General features: G+C 32.0%; 1 protein-coding gene across 1 annotated transcript; it reads left to right on the top strand.

Annotated features, from left to right (window-relative positions):
- Positions 1-7939: 7939 nt before the first annotated feature.
- On the top strand, positions 7940-21009 carry LOC139520938 (conoCAP-like). Its single transcript, XM_071314039.1, has 3 exons — positions 7940-8253; positions 8822-9020; positions 19483-21009. Exons 2-3 carry the CDS (start codon positions 8928-8930, stop codon positions 19897-19899), a joined length of 510 nt encoding a protein of 169 aa, XP_071170140.1. The 5' UTR covers positions 7940-8253; positions 8822-8927; the 3' UTR covers positions 19900-21009.
- Positions 21010-21366: the final 357 nt, after the last annotated feature.

A 21366-nucleotide genomic window follows, 5' to 3' on the forward strand; every position in this document is an offset into this window, starting at 1 on the left:
TTTAGTCTTAATTTTGGTCAAGTTAATTAACTTTATTTAGCAATTTCTATTCCATTTCCGTTCAACACAATTCTTGCTACATCTATATTTGATATGAACTTTTGCACTCCCATGGTTACATTATCATATAAAATTGTAAAATTTGTTGATTTGGTTTCGATTAATGTTTGTTATAACATGTTTTCATAGAAATATAACTGCTGGGATACGGAATATAATTGTAAATACATGTTGATAGATACCAAAGCTAATTCTGAAGAATTTTGTACTCGGTTCAAACCACTTCCACTGCAGTTAACAGCCTACGATTTTCTGTACAAACACAATACTTTATCGTTGTGGAGAGAGTAATATTAACTGGTTTATACTTCCTACATATTACAAGTAACACTAGACACGGACTTACAAAAAGGAATAATTTTAAATGAAATAATTGGCCATATGTTGTTTGATTATTTTAATAATGCAAAAGATAAATTGAATACTACCAACATAGGATTTTCAGTTGTGTTTTATATCACATTGGTAAACTGATCTAGTAACGGCAATTCCAAAGCAATATGCAGCATTAATCAGAAATTATATACTAGATATAAAAAATGACACTTTTACAAAAAAAACATATTTAAAAATGATGACGAATTAAGTAACCTTATATTGGTCTATGATCGGGGTATACAAATATTCTAAATTGAAATGTCTAGATTTCACGAAATACTAAATATTTCATATCGTTAACATCTGGTATATGCAACGTTCTTGTTTGAGCAGTTGTCCAATGTCATCGATACTATAAGTGCATTAAATTAGAAATCAAATTAATGATCATTTAAACATCACGATGAATAATTATCAATAAATTATTTGCTTTACTAGTAATTTGTGTAACATATATCAAGCTCATTATGAGGGTGTGACTCTGTATACAAACGTTTCAGAAAACAGAACTGTATGTGCGATATAATAGTAGTCAAAATACGTATAAAAAAAGGGAAAATGTTGAGATTGTTTCAATGCAACAGCAAAAACACAACGATACCTTTTACATTAGGGCATCTTCGACTAAATAAACAGATCACCAGAAGTTTACCCACGCTAACAGAAAGAGTCGTATGATTGGATATACTACATAGACAATAATAAGTCTTGAAATACATGATTTGCTTTATTCGTTGTATAAAATAGCGTTGAACTATCCGTTAGTAACTGTTACTCTATGCTTTGTGTCTCTTGCTCCGTACAGATGTATTGATTTAGGTGATCCATCTTGTATTGTACTGTTGTTGATATCAGAAGTTATGGTATGGTTCGGAGCTCACAGACATGTTTGACCCTGTCACATTCTCTATTTGCCCGTCCCGAGTCAAGCAACAAGACAACTCGAGCCAATGACGACTCGGACAAAGTAAACGTACACCAATCTAAAAAAATCTGGGATGAAATATAATTCAAAAGATCCGACATTAAATTCTTGTTTCCAGGATATGACCGTATACCTTCAGATCATCTTAAGTGTAAATGTGGTTTACGATTTATAATAATTAATTATTAAAAGAAATTACAACCATAAATAGTTGCAAAAATAGTACAGTCATTGCTTAACTGAATTGCTAAGACCTCCTTGTCCTGCTACCGACCTTACATTTTATAAGCCCTACGTAATGTAAACGTATAGATCATTCACACGCTGTTTATATTCACTTTGCAAGAAATAAAAGTCTATATGCAGGACATCAGACTATCATATTAATATCTAATAATCGTCTGGAGAAAAAGATTCTTCACTTACTGTAACAGTTTTATATTCCATGAATATCGTGTTATAGTATCTTCTGCGTCACTATTTTTGAGCTCGGTATTTTTGATGCGTTATAAAAAAAAAAAGGACCCGGAGGTTCACGCTATAATCAAATCAAATATCTGTAAAGAGAGTATCTGCAATATGTATGAAAGGGATAATTGTATGGTATACACATTATGGCGGCCAGCAATAATCATTTGTTTTTGGATTTTAGAAAACTGTGAAACCAATATAACAAACAGTTAATATTGATAAAAATAATATTTCCTTTGCATAAGAAAGAAATAGAAAAAAAGTAACGTCTCGCGACTGATGATAATTGATGATTTGATTACATAAAAACCCATTTACAACAAATGTGCAGATTTATTTGCGCGAAACACACCCACTATAAGAGGAACAAATACACCCACTGTATTAGGACTAAATATTCCAAGTGATCAATAATTCTCACGCACTGTTCAGTTAATCATCACTAAATGCTAAATATCATTACAAGCGTTTATTTTCAAATATAAATATCATTGACATTACGTTTCATTCTATTTCCATTTGCTAACTTGTTAAAACAAACTGAAAGAGCAGTTCACTGATTTTTTTTTAACTAAAAATAGTTTTAGTAACGTTTTAAACTGTATGAATGGAAAAAGGATAGATTCCTAAAAACTCCTTTGGTTTTCAACATTCTTATAAGTGTTACAAATATCCCAGCGACTGGTAGTGTCATTATTTTCTATACTCGTCTGTTAGTTATTTATAGTAAGTAGTTATGCCGAAAACATGTAATGGAAGAATGTATGACTTATTACAAACATCGTATTCGCTATTTGACAATATCAAATAGATACGTACGTTAACCTGGGTACATGGTGTTACAGCGGAACATAGACGACAGCTGTACAAATCCGGAAATTACAAGACTAATATCAGATCGTTACGAAAGAAAAGAAAAAAACACAAAATAAAAAACAACACAAAATACCTGTCCAATCTCAGAGTGCAAATATCTACAGCTAATTAAAAGTCAATTCAACTTAATAAATCACAATGTTTTCCGGGCTAAAATATCAACAATTAATCATGAAACGTAAAGACGTCATATATACTAGTATAGTTCGAGAACATAATCAATGTTAGTACCGAAAAAAGACAACCTTTAAAGATCTTGCAGTAAATGTACGAGTTCTATAAACTATCTATCTAGGTATATCCCGTTTTATAAGGTTTTACAGATACATCCACACTTTCGAATCAAAATTTATATATATCAAAGAATTTCAAAACAAAATTGGTGAAATAACGTGTTTAAAAATTAATTTGTAGCTAGTTCAAACATAGTCAATATCAATCTAAAATCTCCAAAAAGTTGTTCAGTTCACAAAGATACCAAAAAACATTCAAAAGTCGAAAATAAACAGACAATGGCATGGTAAAAGTGTGAACAGTATACAAAACATTGAAAAACTAAAGACTGGGAAACACGACCCCCCCTCCAAAAAAAAACAAACCCCGGGGTGATCACAGGTGCACGGGAAGGGTAAGCAAATCCTGCTCCACATGTAGCACCCGTCGTGTTGATCTGGATCGGTAGGTTACATAAGAGGAAAAGAAAACGGTATTGTGGTTATTGTGGTTATGACAATTAAACCATATCTATCATATGTGTGATACAGATGTTTTCATTTGTGATTATGTCTGTAAAATTTCGAAGGGAGGATTTCATCATAAGCACTTGGAACAAGTGTAAATTGGAAACCTCGCTTTCCTCCGGAGCCCTGTTTTTAATTTTCAAATCCAGGTCAAAATAAATCCCAATCGGTACTGAGAAATGCTACATGACATAATACCATATTCGTTATCAATTAGAAATACTCGATGACGGAATACCATATTCGTTGTCAATTAGAAATGCTCGATGACGGAATACAATATTCGTTGTCAATTAGAAATGCTCGATGACGGAATACCATATTCTTTGTCACTTAGAAATGCTCCATGACGGAATACCATATTCGTTGTCAATTAGAAATGCTCGATGACGGAATACCATATTCGTTGTCAATTAGAAATGCTCGATGACGGAATACCATATTCGTTGTCAATTAGAAATGCTCGATGACGGAATACCATATTCTTTGTCAATTAGAAATGCTCCATGACGGAATACCATATTCGTTATCAATTAGAAATGCTCGATGACGGAATACCATATTCTTTGTCAATTAGAAATGCTCGATGACGGAATACCATATTCTTTGTCAATTAGAAATGCTCGATGACGCTGACCGGGTTACCAATATCCATTGTCAATGAAAGGAGACTATTTATTCTTTTGTTTCTGAAAGAAATATGGAAACATTTCCCTACATTTATTTCACAACAGGAACAATATTATGTGAAGGTCTTTTTATCCTTATAACATAGCATGACAGCTCTATGTGCATGTATTCACAAAGATAGGATATATTTTAAAAAATCGCCAAAACGTTAACGCTTAAAAAGAGATCAATATGTCAATTTTTATTTAAGTATAAAATATTATATCTAAAATATGTAAGAAAGATATTCTTAGCCACAATCGAAATTCTATTTGAAGTAAATCTTACATTGTCTTTGGGATAAAAACTAAATCATTTTGGTTAGAAACGTCCGGCGATGCATAAATTAGCAAAAACATCTTTTAGTACGAGTAGAAATAGAATTGTAGATGATACTTAAAGAGAAAGTACCAGTTGAAAACAAATGTGTTAGCATGACCATTGAAAACAATCAAATTTTAAACAGGTATTTATCCTATTTTATGTTTAAATTTTAATGGTTTTAATTGCATACATGAATGAACTGCATATTATCAAAACCCATTGTGATTACGTTAATTCATCCAAGAAATAGGTCTCTGGCACAAGTCCGTTTCAGATTATAATCATAAAGCGAGTACAATAATTAATTCAAGAGCCAAAACATAAGGGAATAGTATCATACATTGTATGTGGCTTTCATAATTTGATATTTTCCCCTGTGTTGAAAAACAATCAAATTAAAAGCATAAAAAAATTCCAGTCTCAAATCGAAGGCGTATTTATATGTAAAACAATAATCATGATACTAGTGAGGCCAGCAATCTACACTCCTTTTATTCTACAACAATCTCAGAGCAATGGTACTACTGGTTTATTTTCAAAATCAAACGCCGAACAATGTTTCATTTTTTACTTCAAACGCCGTACAATTAGTACTCATGTTTCATTTTTACTTCAAACGCCGTACAATTAGTACTCGTGTTTCATTTTTACTTCAAACGCCGTATAATTAGTACTCATGTTTCATTTTTACTTCTAACGCCGTACAATTAGTACTCATGGTTCATTTGTTACTGTAAACACCAAACAATTTGTACTCATGTTTTATTTTTACTTCAAACGCCGAACCATTAGTACTCATGTTTCAGTTTTACTTCAAACGCCGTTCAATTAGTACTCATGTTTCATTTTTACTTCAAACGCCGTATAATGAGTACTCATGTTTCATTTTTTACTTCAAACGCCGTACAATTAGTACTCGTGTTTCATTTTTACTTCAAACGCCGTACAATTAGTACTCATGTTTCATTTTTACTTCAAACGCCGGACAATTAGTACTCATGTTCATTTTTACTTCAAACGCCGTACAATTAGTACTCATGGTTCATTTGTTACTGTAAACACCAAACAATAAGTACTCCTGGTTCATTTTCTACATCAAACTCCGTAACAATGGTACGCCATTTTCTACATCAATCTCAGAGACAATGGTACTCTTTGTTTATTTTCTAGTATTAAACTCCAAAACAATGGTACTCATGGTTCATTTTATGTATATCAATCTCTGAAACAATGGTACTCCTAGTTCATTTTCTACATCAAACTTTGTCATAGAGGTACTCCTGTTTCAAACACTACACCAAACTCAGAAACAATGGTACTCATGCCGTACATCAGACGCCGAATAAGTAGTACTCATGGTTCGCTTTCTACAGCAAACATAAAAACAATTAGTTTTTCTTGTTCTTTTTCTACATCATTATCTGAAATAGTGGTACTCTAGATTTATATTCTACATCAAACTATGAAATAGTGGTACTCTAGATTTATATTCTACATCATTATCTGAAATAGTGGTACTCTAGATTTATATTCTACATCCAACTCTAAAAATAGTGGTACTCTAGATTTATATTATACATCAAACTCTGAAATAGTGGTACGCTCTGTTCATTTTCCACATCAAATTCCGAAACAATGGTACTCAAAGAGAATATAGATTCATATTAACTATGATGCCCGGTTTTGATCTCTGGTATAAAAACAATTGTTAATAATTTGGAAAGGGGTTTCGTTACGTATTCGTAATATCTAGCAATATAACGTTGTTTGTAAGGACACTTTTGTAATTTTGCTTTGAGATAGACAGAAAAAAGATACAGGTCTTCGTATTTGGTTGAAATATCAATGACACATTAAACCGACTTCCGAGCCCGAGATTACAGATAACCAACAAGCAGTCAAGCATATTACAAGACGAATAAGTGAGTGTCATAAACAGACAAACATGTATGAAACATGAGAATAATATTCTAGAATATCCCCTTTCAATCACTTGATTTCAGTGATTTTACTTTTATATTAGACCGTTGTTCTGCCAGCATGATATACGAGGTACACACGTAACAGTTACATGAAGGAGAAGGATTTTTAAGTCTCTTTTGGATTTCTTTTCAATTTCTCACAAATGCTAGTGCGTAAGTGTTATCTACAATTGTCGACGCTTAATCTAACGTGGAAGTACCCAATTATTTTACAATAAATCATTCGAATTTCACCGATTTATAATTTGATTTTCCCGAACAAATTATTCAAGCTTATATGCAAGTAAATCTATGGTTTTGAGTAATTAATATGTGTGCGTGCTTATGCGAATATATATAAAACCTGTAAATGTGAGTGTTTGTCCAGCATAGAGATTTTATGATTTATAAATGCATTGACAATAAGGCAAAAAGAATTATGCACCGATACAAATCTAATCCTCACCTCCAGAATCCTGCTAAAGTCAGACAAGAATTTTATGCAAATTTAAAAAGATAAATGATACTCAATGAATAAGATCTTGTCCGAACCTATCCTTTAATACCATCAAAATCTCAAGATATTATTGTTTCCATAAAAAAAACTTATTTCCTCGCACATTGATTGGATGTCATCAACTAAGGAGACCCCAAATGTTGACTTCTGGTTGGTTCCATGCATATGTGAAGTTAATCTCCAACCTGTGTATGCAACAACTTATTTTTGTTGTACAAAAGTCTAGAATATGTTTTTTTTTCTCATTCCAATTGATGCAATTATATACCTCGTTGCTTATTTATAACAAAATTTCTGCGTGTGACACATATCTGGTATACCAAAACTGGTATCTTAAAATGTTAAAACTGTCGTTTTGATTTCCTGACCTCAGACAATTCTGTTCAACAGACGAATTCAAATCCCATCCAGTTCTTCTTTTCTTCTAGACTGTCGTGTTCCATTATTGTACCCCCCCCCCCAAAAAAAAAAAAAAAAACACACAACCTGTCCCATTAGAATGAGTTTAATCCTAGTATATAGACACCCTCGCATTCTAATATAATTCTTAAATGAGCATAAAAGAAATCTATTCATTAGTTACTTTATATAAGAGAAAGAGAATTACATCCACAATGGTACACATAAAACCGTGAAAGCAATAAAATATTGTTGGATAGACAAAACAATATTCGAAGTCTGGACTGCAAATCAGATTATAAAATAAAGACAATTATCTTTAATAAAAGGTGTCAATAAGTGTTTCCTAAAACATAGAGATATTCCGATTTGATGTATGGCGTTCTTGGATGGCATCTTTCAATGACTGTCTAAAAAGACAGATGACAAACAACAAGTTACATGTAGAAGAGATGTTCTTTATTGTAATTGCCAATGATATTCCATATGTAAATGGAAATCGGTGTGTCCCATTATTGAAAATTACAATTATTCTTCTCAAATCAAATTCCCTCGATAGTACTTCTTGTCCCATCCATTTATTCATTTGCCCCCGATAAGTTTCAACAACACAACGGAATGCTTGTTCTATAGGAATTATCATATAAACTCGAACATAACATACAAGGAAATTAAATTATTCCTTTTTGGTCTTTAGTGTGATTCAATTGATGTTGTCATAGTTAGATCTGACAATGCCCGGGGATAAGAGGTTGTAAGAGGATATTCTTGATTAAGACAAAAACAGATATTACTAACGCACCTACAAATTGTATGCATGCGCCATACGGAAATTTATATCCCACATATTCTTAAGTCTTTTATTTCCGAACTTTCGTCTAAACGATATATATTTTTTAAAATGGAAACTTTATCAGTTTTTTGACACGACAGGTAAGTAAATTAGTACTTATGAGAAATCAAGAAATCATATCATTGTTTAATAAAAATTAAAAAAAAAAAGGTTTCAGAATTAATAAATTATCGTGCATAAAAAGTTTTACCATCTATTCATCTTTCAACACTTTTTAATCAGGAATAACATGTTTAAAGCATAGTATAGTGGACATTTATTGAAAAAATCGCATTGAAAAAAAAAAATAATGTCTCTTGGTCTTGTTTTTCCAAAAGTTTTTCTCTGGTCACTGTAATTCGTACTTTTACATTTGGATGCTTTTTAACATGTTCACTAGTTGTATCCGATTCCGTTTTCCAAATATGGATTATTAAAATATGTAATGAAGCATATTGATTTAAAACTGTACCATTAGTCAAAACTTAAATTACCGTAGGTAGCAACAAATTAACACTTTATAGTTAATGATATAAAATGGCGATAATCATGTTTCAAGTCATTCTAATAGCCGCCTGCACTACTGGGGAATTCTCATCATAAATTTTAAATAAGTTTATATTTCTGTCCTATATAGTTTGCTCATTTAGCTTTCATTTCATTTTCAAGACCAATAAAGTGAGACGGCATCCTAATCTTGCACCGCCAGGCACGTTGTTACACGCCATAGAACTGACAAGAATTGACGACAAAACACAGACTGACAACAAACACAATGGAGAAATTAGTTTTTGGGAGTATTTATTTGCTATCAATGATTTTGGTATGCTTGGCAGACGATGTAACAGACGAAGAATTATTAAAAACGGTAAATAAACAAGCAAATTTTTTTTTATTTATTTATTTACTTTAAATAATAATTTTTCAAATAGATATTTGTGTATTTAAATATATTTTCCAGGAAAGCTATCTTAACGCACAACACGTCGCGTCGTATATATGAACGCGTCTATGTTTAAACTATTCTTTTGTATAAAAAAAATATTTTCGTTTTTTATGTATTAAATTATTTTTAAAATATGAAAATTAATAGTAATATATAATATTAAAAAAAAGAAAAAAAAAAAGGACTGGACATTAAGATTTAAAAAAAAATTCCTTCTGTTTTTTTTGTTTTTATTTTTATCAAAGTCGGAACAAACTTTAATTATTTGTCCAAATAAATGAAGTTGCACCCTCCCCAAGAAGACTTACAAAATGTTACTGGTAGAAAGTATATAGTGTGGTCATTATAACTTACATTTTGATGAACAACTTTCTTTCTACGAATATAACCAAACTTAAAAGGTGTTAAACATAAAAATTCAGGCTTTTACCTATACTGGTTTACTTTTATAAAAAGTGACTTGGACGAGGAGTTGTCTCATTGACACTCATACCACATCTTCTTATATATATTGTAAAAAAAAATAATTTAAAAGTTAAAAATTTGGACTCAAACCGAATTTATCTAGAATATCTAAAGACTTCTTTAATTTTAAGTGTTTGATTATCAAACGACCATTGTTTCTTCCATAAAACTATAGATGAGTTATTTTAAAACAATGAATACGAAAACTTACTGAATTGAACGTAAACAGATGGAAGACACAAGTATTGATGTATGCATAACTCGTGTATTATGACACTTCTCCACTCTCAACACTTAAATTTCAATTATTTCAAACACTCGGCAAGCCTCGCCCTTTAAATATTAAAATTTAACTGTCTCGAGTAGAACAATAAAGATTCCATCACTGCAGCGAGTGTATTACGATGTTTTTCCATTCGAGACAGTTTAATTTTAAAATCTAAAGCGCGAGGCTTGTCGAGCTCTTTAAATATTTAAAATTTAACTGTTGACAGTGGAGAAATATTGATATACACGCGTTAAGTAGAGGAATCTGTTTTTCTACTGATTTTTATCCTTCCTTTTCACACATTTGGAGAAAGTTGTGTTCTAATTATGTGATGTCATCGGGCATGGTCGTCTTTTTTTTCAAGACGCCACAATAGGAAATTCAAAAGAATTCAAGAAAATTAAACGTCATAATCAAATTTCAAATAATCATGAGAACAGATATAAAAAATGTGTTTTAGTTTTCTTTTATTTGTCTTTGCTTATACCACTTTTACTGTTTAGTCTCTTTTCGGTGGTATTCATTTGACGTGGCTCTGTAGTTATACATCCCGGCATTGTCTTTTTGTTCTATGAAAATTTCTGTATTCTTGTCTTTTATATTTGCTTATATGCTTTGTCTTTATGCCTTTTTGTATTTTCTTCTTACATATGACGTGGCTCTGTACATTTACATCCCGTTATTGTGCATTGTAAATGTTTGTTAATATATTTGTTTGTTTTTATAGTGATTAGATAATAACACAATGTTGACTGCTGTACACCTATTTGTGACATTTTTACCAATGTTCATTTTGTTCACACATCGTTGTCAATTTAATGGAATTTCAGGCGACTGTCATACAAGTGAGAGGTTAAGTTAGCTATATAAAATCAGGTTTCTGATGTTCAGTAGATGTCCCTTGTTGATGTGGTTCATACGCGTTTTTCGTTTCTCATTTTTTTTTATAGAAAATAGGCCGTTAGTTTTCCCGTTTGAATGGTTTTAGACTAGTCATTTTTGGGGTCTTTTATAGCTTGCTGTTCGGTGTGAGTCAATACTCCGTGTTGATGACCGTACTTTGATCTATAATATTTTAATTACTTTTACAAATTGTGTCTTGGATAAGAGAGCTGTATCATTCGCACTCATACCACATGTTCTTATATCTTATTAGTCCACCATTTTCTTGAAGAAAATGCCTGTACCAAGTCAGGAATATGGCAGTTGTTGTCGTTTGATGTGTTTGCACTATTGATTTTGCCATTTGATTATGGACTTTCCGTTTTGAATATTCCTCGGAGTTCAGTATTTTTGTGATTTTACTTTTTACTAGTGATAAAAAAAAATATGTTTATCAATCCGCTCAAGAAATGTGAAAAGAGCACAAACATTAGAGAAATATCGCAACACACACTTGGTGTAGTGGTGACATCTATATATATTGTACATGTATATGCATTGCTGTTTTAATATGGAAATATATGTCAATATTTGAGACGAAAAAAGGAAAAGAAAGATAACCAGTCCCAATTGGATTTCGTTCTTGTTGAAAATATTATTCGAATTACAAACAAATATTTGATTACCAAATGTGGATTAGTTTAAATTGCTACGTTTAATACAAAATATAATATTACTTTTGTGTAAAGTAACTTTATAATTCAACTAATTCTTTTTACGTAGGCATTAAGTCGATATGATATGTCCTTGAGTTATAGAACAATTCAATTAATTTCGATTATTTCGGATCATTTCTTTTTTATTCATCTAATTTACGAGAATAGAATACTGCATTTATAAATATATCACTTATTTTTGTATTGTTACATTTACCCTTGGGTATACATGCGCCTCCTTTTAAATAATAAACAAATTAAAAGAACACCTGTCCATATGGTTTGGCAAAATTAGAATGAATCGTTATAGAGAAGGGGTAAAATGTCGTTGATATATGCAACTTATAACTACGGTCCTTAACGCGGAGCATTATTCTAGGCCGCATATCAGTCTATATACATGTATATTAGGTCCACGCAATGACTAGTGTAACACAAATTAAAAGAGAAAGACAACGGCTTGGTTAATAAACATAATACATGTAAACTAAACTAGAACACACCCGCGAAATCGCGGGCATTCAGAGCGTAGTTTAAAGTATGTAAAGTGTTGTTGGAAGAATTTTGTAAAATATTGAATGACTGGAGAATTTCAGCAAAAGTATCATAAGTCATATATAGGTTATTTGGGACAGGAAAATGCTGCTTTTTTTTTTTATCCCTCCTCCTTTATTTCCAAAATTCCCAATTTTTGGTTTTCTATCAATTTCAATATGAACATAGTTTTCATTTAGTATGTTATGAACATATAAGTAAGGAGCCTGTAATTCAGTGGTTGTCGTTTGTTTATGTGTTACATATTTGTTTTTCGTTCACTTTTTGTACATAAATAAGGCCGCTAGTTTTCTGGTTTGAATTGTTTTACATTGTCAGTTCGGGGCCTTTTGAAGCTGAGTATGCGGTATGGGCTTTGCTCGTTTTTGAAGGTCGTACGGTGATCTGTAGTTGTTAATTTCTGTGTCATATATTGGTCTCTTGTGGAGAGTTGTCTCAACATGGCAATCATACCACATCTTCTTTTTTTTGTAATCAATGAATTTTGTAAAAGATTTAATGACTGGAGAATTTCAGAAAAGGTATCAAAAGTTCACATGAATCATTATTATATAAATATAGTGTATTTACTTTCAATTCTAAGTTTACTAATCGATCCATGGTGGTCATTGATATAGTATACAGACCCTCTCTATTTAATAAACTCTGTGACCGCCGTGGATAGTAAACTTGAAAATGATAGCAGATAGAATTCTGAAAATACACTTTATTCTTTGTATATGTATGTTCAAAGTATACAGAAAAACGCAAACCGGAAGTCTAATCTGACTTAAAATTTGTCCAATGACGGGACAATATCCGGATGCCTTTTTCTCGTTTTTCTCCCAAAATAACTCAATCTGAATAATCATATGAATGGATGACAAATGCGACTATGCACTGTACCTATAGGACACAGAGGCGTGTTGATTAATTTATTGTGGAAAGGAGAGAAGCGACACCAAAAATGAGGTCTTCTCGTTTAATAGTATAGATATACAATAAAAGAAACTTAACGACAAACAAAAAACATTGTCAGAAGCCCATTCCTGATACACCATCGCACCTTATATTATACCTACGCATTTTAGCGTGACCATCGCACTTTAGCGTGACCATCGCACATTGGCGCGACCATCTCACTTTAAGGTTTCCATCGCACTTCAGCGTGACCATTGCACTTGTGCGTTACCATCGCACATTTGAGTTCAGTACCATCGCAGATAAAAGTCCTACATATACATGTTTGGTCATTCCAGTCTGGACAATATAAGTACATGTATTTAGACCATACTATATATTTATTTTTCTACCATTTTGTCTTCGCAGGACAGACACACAGCTCGTTCTCCGATCCAAAATTACTAAAAAGTTACTAACTGAAACCATTTATCTTGGAGATAGTATCTGGATCTTGGTTTATCTGTCATTTTCCCTTCGCTAGAGTCAACGCTAAAGGTGTATAATTTCTCCTATTCGTCTTATATAGTATGAAATTCAAAACAGTGTAGCTGTGGCCATTGATTGACACATTAAAATCATTCATTGACTGGGACAATTTAGGTGAACGTTTGTATGTAACGACCAATGCTCACTATGTACTTTTTAAAGAAACTTAAACTATGGGGTCACCAAAGGTTCTCAAAACCTAAATAAAGTAATTCGAAAAATTAATCAGAAATAACACGATATTTTGATTTATATCAATTATATAAATCAAAACACAAAGTTTATTCCTGATTATTTTTTCGAATTATTTTATAATTAAAGGCGTTAAGAAACCTTTGGTGACCCCACAGTTTAAATGTCTATCGTAGGTACGTCATGAACAGTGGTTGTTACAGACAAACGTTCACGTAAATTGTCCCAGTCAATGGATGATTTTGATGGGTCAATCAATGGCCACAGCTACACTGTTTTGAATTTCATACTAATTGGCAGTTGTATACGTGATGTTTCTCCTTTCTATTTATTAGCACGTATAAACCATCGGTATTGTAAGATCGTTTGAATAGTGATAAAAAAAAAATGAAATATTTTGAATTTACTTTTAACAAATAAAACACCAAAATAAAGAAAATCAGAGGGTCCAATGTCCGAAGCTCATTTAAGTCAAACAGTTGACGTATTTTTTTATCAGCTCGTTTATATATTTCTTGAAGTTATTTTCCAAAATTCAACATATTGTGTTTCGTGGGAAAATAGAGACTAGTAACAACATTGTTATATTTGCATAAATCATGTAGTCATTTGGTCCTGAAAATATATGATTCATGCAGACAATGTTTTTATTATCATATAGATATAGGAAGATGTGATGTGAGTGCCAATGAGACACCTCTCCATCCAAATAACAATTTATAAAAGTAAACCATAATTTACATTTTGTAGGTCAATGTACGGCCTTCAACACGGAGCCATGGCTCACACCGAACAACAAGCTATAAAGGGCCCCGAAATTACTACACGTTTAAAACTACTTAATCTCGTAATTTCAAAGTACATTTTTGAGTTTTGAAGAATGGTGAAATATTTCCCCTTTTATTTAGATTATACCGAGCGATCTTTTTTCTTAAGGGTGTAGACGGTATACAAATTGTGGGATGGCTATTTTAAATATCTTTTTAGTAGTGATTCGATTGTTCATGAAGTATATAAAGAATAAAATATTCAGGGGATTAAAAGTAACTAGCACTACAATTAACAAGGATACTCTATTGAATTTAACAGTTATTATTCAATCACTCACATACGTTAATACAACACGTGTTCAGTTAAAGATTTGCATATTCTGATTAGATTATCGAAGATCGGGAATAAGAAAGAAAACATTCTATTAACAATAAGGATTGAGTAAGGTTAAAATCTGTACATGTTTTCTAATCCATTGCTTTTGTTCTGATTTCTGTAAGTTTAAGTAAAGTGAGATATTGTATATAATATAGTTCAATGAGACCGCAATCCCACAACAAAAACATTAGAATGAGAATACAAATAAAAGCGAAGCGTGGACACAAGATTTGTATTTTAATCCGATTGCAAGTTTGAATAAAAGGATTTATGCATATACTTAAAGAGACAGCAACCCATGTTATATAAATCATATCCAGAAATCAACGCCACTTTGCTTATTTGAATATTATACAAAAGAAATCGGATACGGGTCACGGAAATTATATTAAAATGATACAGTAGGGAATTTTGAAAAAAATGTCTGTTTTAATTTTAAATTTTAATTTAAGTGATAGACAGGTTGCCGGGGCAGAAAATAAATATACACAACAATCTACACCATTTAAACGAAATATAATGACTGTTGGTGCAAAAAATCAAGGTTCCTGAGCTATTTTAAAAATCGAAGTGAGAGGCTTTTAACATTGCAGTGTAAAACACCGGCTAAAATGGCTGAAACGTCAAATTTGCGAACTTCGTGTTGAAAATTGGCATACAAGGTCATTAGAAAAACAGGTTGCCGGGTGAAATTTGAAACTTGAATGTCCAAAGAATAAGCAAGGCCAAACCTTGTATGTGTAGTCGTTGAACATTAGGTTTCCACGTAAAGTTAAAATGCCCCTGTTTCAAGAAGAATGAACTCACGTAAACTCGAAAACATTACTAAATTCGCGTTCATTGTTTTGATTTTGACCGCCTGACAACTTTACGGAAAAATATCAGAGTGATTGTAAATAAGGACTCTGTGACGGACAACTTATAATATCCGTGTTTTAAAGATTTTAATGATATCAAGTCTTATCAAGCCAGTCCAGTTCAAACTATTATCATGTGTTACAATTCTCATTTACATATTATAAATATTTATTAGCAAAAGCACTACTAATTTCTGGCTATATGGACAACACTAAACTTATTTGACATTTTGCCAACAATCCAGTGTCCCAAGGTTTATAAATTTAGTTTAAACATATTTGTTTATAGTGGATTGGGAAACAAGTTATTACAACTTATATTAATTCCTTTCCACTTTGCGGGTGCGAGTGCTGCCTTGTAGTGGCATTAGCCTGCTCTATTATAGAATAGCTCAAGAACTTTTTTCGGCAATCCCTCATGCAGAGTTACCAGACCTTGCTTTACCGATAACTCGGCATGGAAGATTGGTTTTGAGGGAAAATATGAATGGCTTCTCAAATCCAATCTGTTAGAAAAATATTTTTTTTTACAGAAGAGTGTCCCCTATGCACTTGCACTGCACTATTATTAGAATAGTAGAATAGAATGATATACAAATGGATGAAAATTATATATACATGTAACTGTTACATTAATATAATACTTGTTTATAACTTTTCCAGACCGTATGAGTATTTGGACCGTACGCGTACGGTCTGGACCGTATGCGTACTTTTTCGAAATACTCATACGGTCGGACCGTACGCGTACGGTCTGACTAATATCAAGGAGTTGGTCAATTGTACTAGATACAAATACATATAACAGATCAACATAACTTAACTCTCAAATGAATAGAAAAAAAAATCAATTGTAATTGAAATAAAAACTTTACATTTTAACTATTTAAAAAATTCACGCTAATTAAATCTGTAAATCTCTAGTATTTAGCATGTAGATCAGTAATACATAATACACTATTTGAATTATGACAATTATTTTCACTGAAATTGAATGCGAATAATGTGGAAGGACAATTGCTTTAGAATATGTAGCAACTTTTCAAAAAAATGCTAATTGAAAGGAACATGCATGAACTGAAAAAATGTAAATATGAAAAATATACTTTTGGTAGCGAGTGTCACCTTTGGCGAGAGTTTCAAATAGGATTCAGATATACAATTAACCAAATATCTAATTTAAATTGTTAGGTAGGTCATTTTATCCATCTTATGTTATAATAACAATTTGTAAAACTAAAAATAAAGATTGTGATAAATGTTTGTATAGATGTAACCCATATTATCCAATAACATGTATGGTCAGCTCATACTGGACCATACGCGTATACTCATACGGTCCGATCGTACGCGTATGGTCGGACCGTACGAGTATACGTATACGGTCCGGACCGTACGCGTACGGTCCAAATACTCATATGGTCTGGAACATAACAACCAAGGATTTGTACTATACAAATCCTTGTAACAACAAACAAGTGTATACTGATTTGTGTCACTTAGTCTATAATATAATATATATTACGGCCAGGTTGAATTTCCTGTCATTTATTCATCTTCCACGCACGAACTTGTCTCAGAAAAAAATATCTCTGTACATTAACCTCAGTTTCAGGTATAGAAATGTGATTTTTTTCTGAGACAAGATCTTTTGACTATCCACAAGAACTTGCGGTCATCCAATGTTCAGTACTTCAGTACTTTGATTGTATATATTACGCACTAATTGATTTGAATGATCGTTTACCTACACAAATCTTGTGACGATTAATAACAGGGTAATAGTCGATGAAAATTAATATTCAAATGTTTACAGGCAAATTATTTAAGTTCTATTGTTAATAATGCAATTATCTCGTATCATAACTGGGAATAAATAGATATGATAAATCTATTATTTAGAACTTACATTGTAAGTCATAACTATATTGGGAAGATAAGTAGACGGCACTACTGTCTGGTATCATACGGGAATTATGTTGTATCAAAGTCGTACGCTGGTCGTTCACTGGTTATCCGACTGTTCACTTAACTTTTGACGTTGTCGATTTTGTACTTTTATACTCACGAGGAAGAATTATTATATATAAATAACAAATGTACATTTGTACACCGATCACTATTTGTTTGTAGTATTTATATAAAGGGATAAGCAGTATGAAAGGTGACTTTTAAAATAGTAAATGTAAAAAATAGATTAGAAAAACTAATTTTTATTTATATTTTGTATAATTTTAATGTTTTTGTTTCGATATGTTTTGAGAGGTCATTTATCCGATTTTGACCCTCACCACAATCAAATATCATTATGATAAGAATGTTTTTGAAATTTTCTCTTTGGGTGTTAAACTAGTGATTTCATGATAATTAAAATCTACAATGGGATTGAAATTTAAACCTGCATTCTAATATTTTAAATGAAGATTTTACTATGCATAAAAAAATTGAGAATCAAATTTAAACTTTACCGGCAAATCCGACCTCACGTGGCTGCGTATCTATACATCCCACACAACCAAAACGGAAGTCCTTCTTATTCGCTAAGCTCTAAATAAAGGACGGAAAAATACATATGACCGCATGTCAATAGTCCAATAAACCCTTTGTTCATTAATGTTATATTTGGTTGTACAATTGTTGAGCCAATAAACTGATTCTGTTTTGATGACTGCATTATGTGAACATCTGAGCTTTGGACGGAACGATTGGTCTTTGAAATGAGCGTGACCTAGTTCGATGCTGAGACTGTTTTGTATAATTCATAGGGACAAAAATGGACATTTTGACGCCACGTTTGAAGTCAACCTTTTCCTGATAATATTTTTTCCTGCCTAAGGGGGGCCCGCTCCAGTCATGCTTCAATGATTTCCTATATAATCAGCCAAATTTCCCCCGCGAAACGGGCTCGTCAAACTTTTCTCCTGGTCTGTAGCAGGTACAAATAAATTGTATATTTTCCAACAATGTGCATAGATTGTTTTTATCATTAAATTTACACCCAACACTTAAAAATCAAATGTTTTAAAGAAATCGGGATAGTTTAAACGCGGACCGCGAAGAGGACCATAAATCGAACTGTTTTCAGCGGATAGCGATTGACATCTTTAGCCGAACAGATTTATCATTTTTACATAACTTAATTTATTGAATGCTGGTTCATATTCTGGACGTCAGTCTTTGCTCCTTTATAATAAAATTCACAAACAAAAAACAAATATGAAGCGTTCCTTATCACTGAACTAGTATATATTTGTTTAGGGGCCACCTGAAGGACGCCTCCGGGTGTGGGAATTTCTCGCTACATTGAAGACCTGTCGTTTTTTCTATGGTCGGGTTGTTGTCTCTTTGACACATTCCCCATTTCCATTCTAAATTTTATGTTACATAAAAATATATTCAAATCACTCCTGGCTCAACATGGAACCTTGGTAACACGAGACATTGAGTGTAAATAAAGCACATATTTGTAGTTGTGTACCTGTTACTTGTACAATTATTGGCTGATTGTATGATACTTGTTGTTATCCTAATGATTACGTATAAGACAAAGCTTTGAGTTAGAACTGTTATTTAAAAAGACGGATCCAGTGTAAGATAGACTTTAACAAACAGGATTTTTTTTTTGAAAACCAGTAATAATAGAAAAGTCAAGAAAGGTCAATTTCAGCTGTGACTTAAAAATATTGTGTCAGTCTCAGATACTATAGAAGAAGGGTTTATCTTTTTTTTTTCTTTCTTATCGTTAAATGTCTTTAGCATTACAAAACAATTTTTTTAAATGTCATTATAGTTTGTATTTTTAAAACGATAAATTATGATTATATTCTCAACTCATAATTACATAATGATCATGATCGTCTTTTATTTTTTAGTTGCTAACAGACCCATCAAGGGACAGACTTCGAGACATTGTGGATGAACTTTTATTGGAACGAGAAACACCTTCCCTTGACGCTCTGTTAGAAGCTGACGAACGACAACTGACGTCAGGAAAAAGAATATTTTGTAACGGGGCTGTCGGTTGTATAAACAGATTTAGACGCAAGAAAGAAGATTTGGAAGAACAGATGCCCCAGATTAAAAAGCGTCCTTTCTGTAATGGATTCTTCGGATGTGGGAATGGGAAACGGTCCTATAATGTACCTGTGATAAGAGATGAACAAAGAAGACCAGAACAGAAAAGGCTTTTCTGTAACATGGGTGGGTGTGGAAATGGATATGGAAAGAGAACGCTTTATTCTGCTTTACTTGACCGACTTCAACCGGAAGCAGACGACAAAAGCCTTTGAAAATAGGCGCGAAAGATAACACTTTTTAAATAAAACAACAGACAATTTCTAATCAAGATGGTTTTCCTGACGATATTTAGTCGTCTGTGCATTGAAATTGTCGAAAAAAAATTACACCAAAACTTTAAAGTAGATAAAAAAGTATTTATATTTTCTTCTGGAGATATGATTAGATTTCTATTGATTTCGTTGGCGCTTGAGTGATAGTGAAAGCCTAAGGATGCATCTCGAACACTATTTTTGTAAATATAATAATATTAGTTGTCTTTTATTTTCTTAAAATAGCAAGTTACTTTTCGATTGCTTTTGTTGTTGATTTTTGATGTTAGACTATTTCAAAAATTGAAATATTATATTTAAAAAAAAACATGATCAGAAGATTTAAATCGGCCTTTGAAGCAGACGACACCTACGATGTATCTTAAATGTTATAAGATGTTTCCTCAATACCTCCTTTATATTTTGCATTATATTTGATTTTAGTTTTTAGTTTTTATTATTTATTTATTGGTTACTTATTTATTTAACTATTTTGAAACGTTATTATTATAATCTTGTTTCATCCATTTTGCTGTAGAAGGACACGGGATAATTTCCTCTTTTCAGTTTTAATTATTGTATGCTAGCACTAAGGACTGTTGACAGATGAAAGTTTTCTATTCTGAATAATGCAGATAAAGTCAAGTAAATATCTAATTACTTTTTATTTTTTAACAAGTATTTGTTTTTCTTTTCAAGTTAAAAGAAATGAAATCGTTTCTACAACGTCATTATAAACATATAGTGACGCTTGCTTTAAAAGGAATTATCCACAGATCTTGTTGTAGATCAAATTTACGACTCTTTCTGTCTGAAATGGACCGTTAATTGTACTATTTCTGTCATGACGTTATGGAAATGGGACTGATTGGTTCTATCTTTACTAGTTCTCTAATTTAGAGATAAATATTTAATATAGTGAGCTTACTTATATAATTTTTAACGATCAAGTCAGTGGAATTATATTACACATTAGTGAAGTTTCAGAACTGGTCATGCTAATAGATTTCTTTTTATCTATAATCACTAATGTAAATCATTGATTATCAAATAAATTTGGATTGAACTGTACAAGTATGTTAGAGTCATTGCGGTACCTAAATGGATTGAACTGTACAAGTATGTTAGAGTCATTGCGGTACCTAATGGATTGAACTGTACAAGTATGTTAGAGTCATTGCGTTACCTAAATGGATTGAGCTGTACAAGTATGTTAGAGTCATTGCGGTACCTAAATGGATTGAGCTGTACACGTATGTTAGAGTCATTGCGGTACCTACATGTGTTGAACTGTACAAATATGTTAGAGTCATTGCGTTACCTACATGTGTTGAACTGTACAAGTATGTTAGAGTCGTTGCGTTACCTACATGTGTTGAACTGTACAAGTATGTTAGAGTCATTGCGGTACCTACATGTGTTGAACTG

Source organism: Mytilus edulis, chromosome 4, assembly GCF_963676685.1.
Source record: "Mytilus edulis chromosome 4, xbMytEdul2.2, whole genome shotgun sequence".
In the NCBI taxonomy this organism is placed as follows: Eukaryota; Metazoa; Mollusca; class Bivalvia; order Mytilida; family Mytilidae; genus Mytilus; species Mytilus edulis.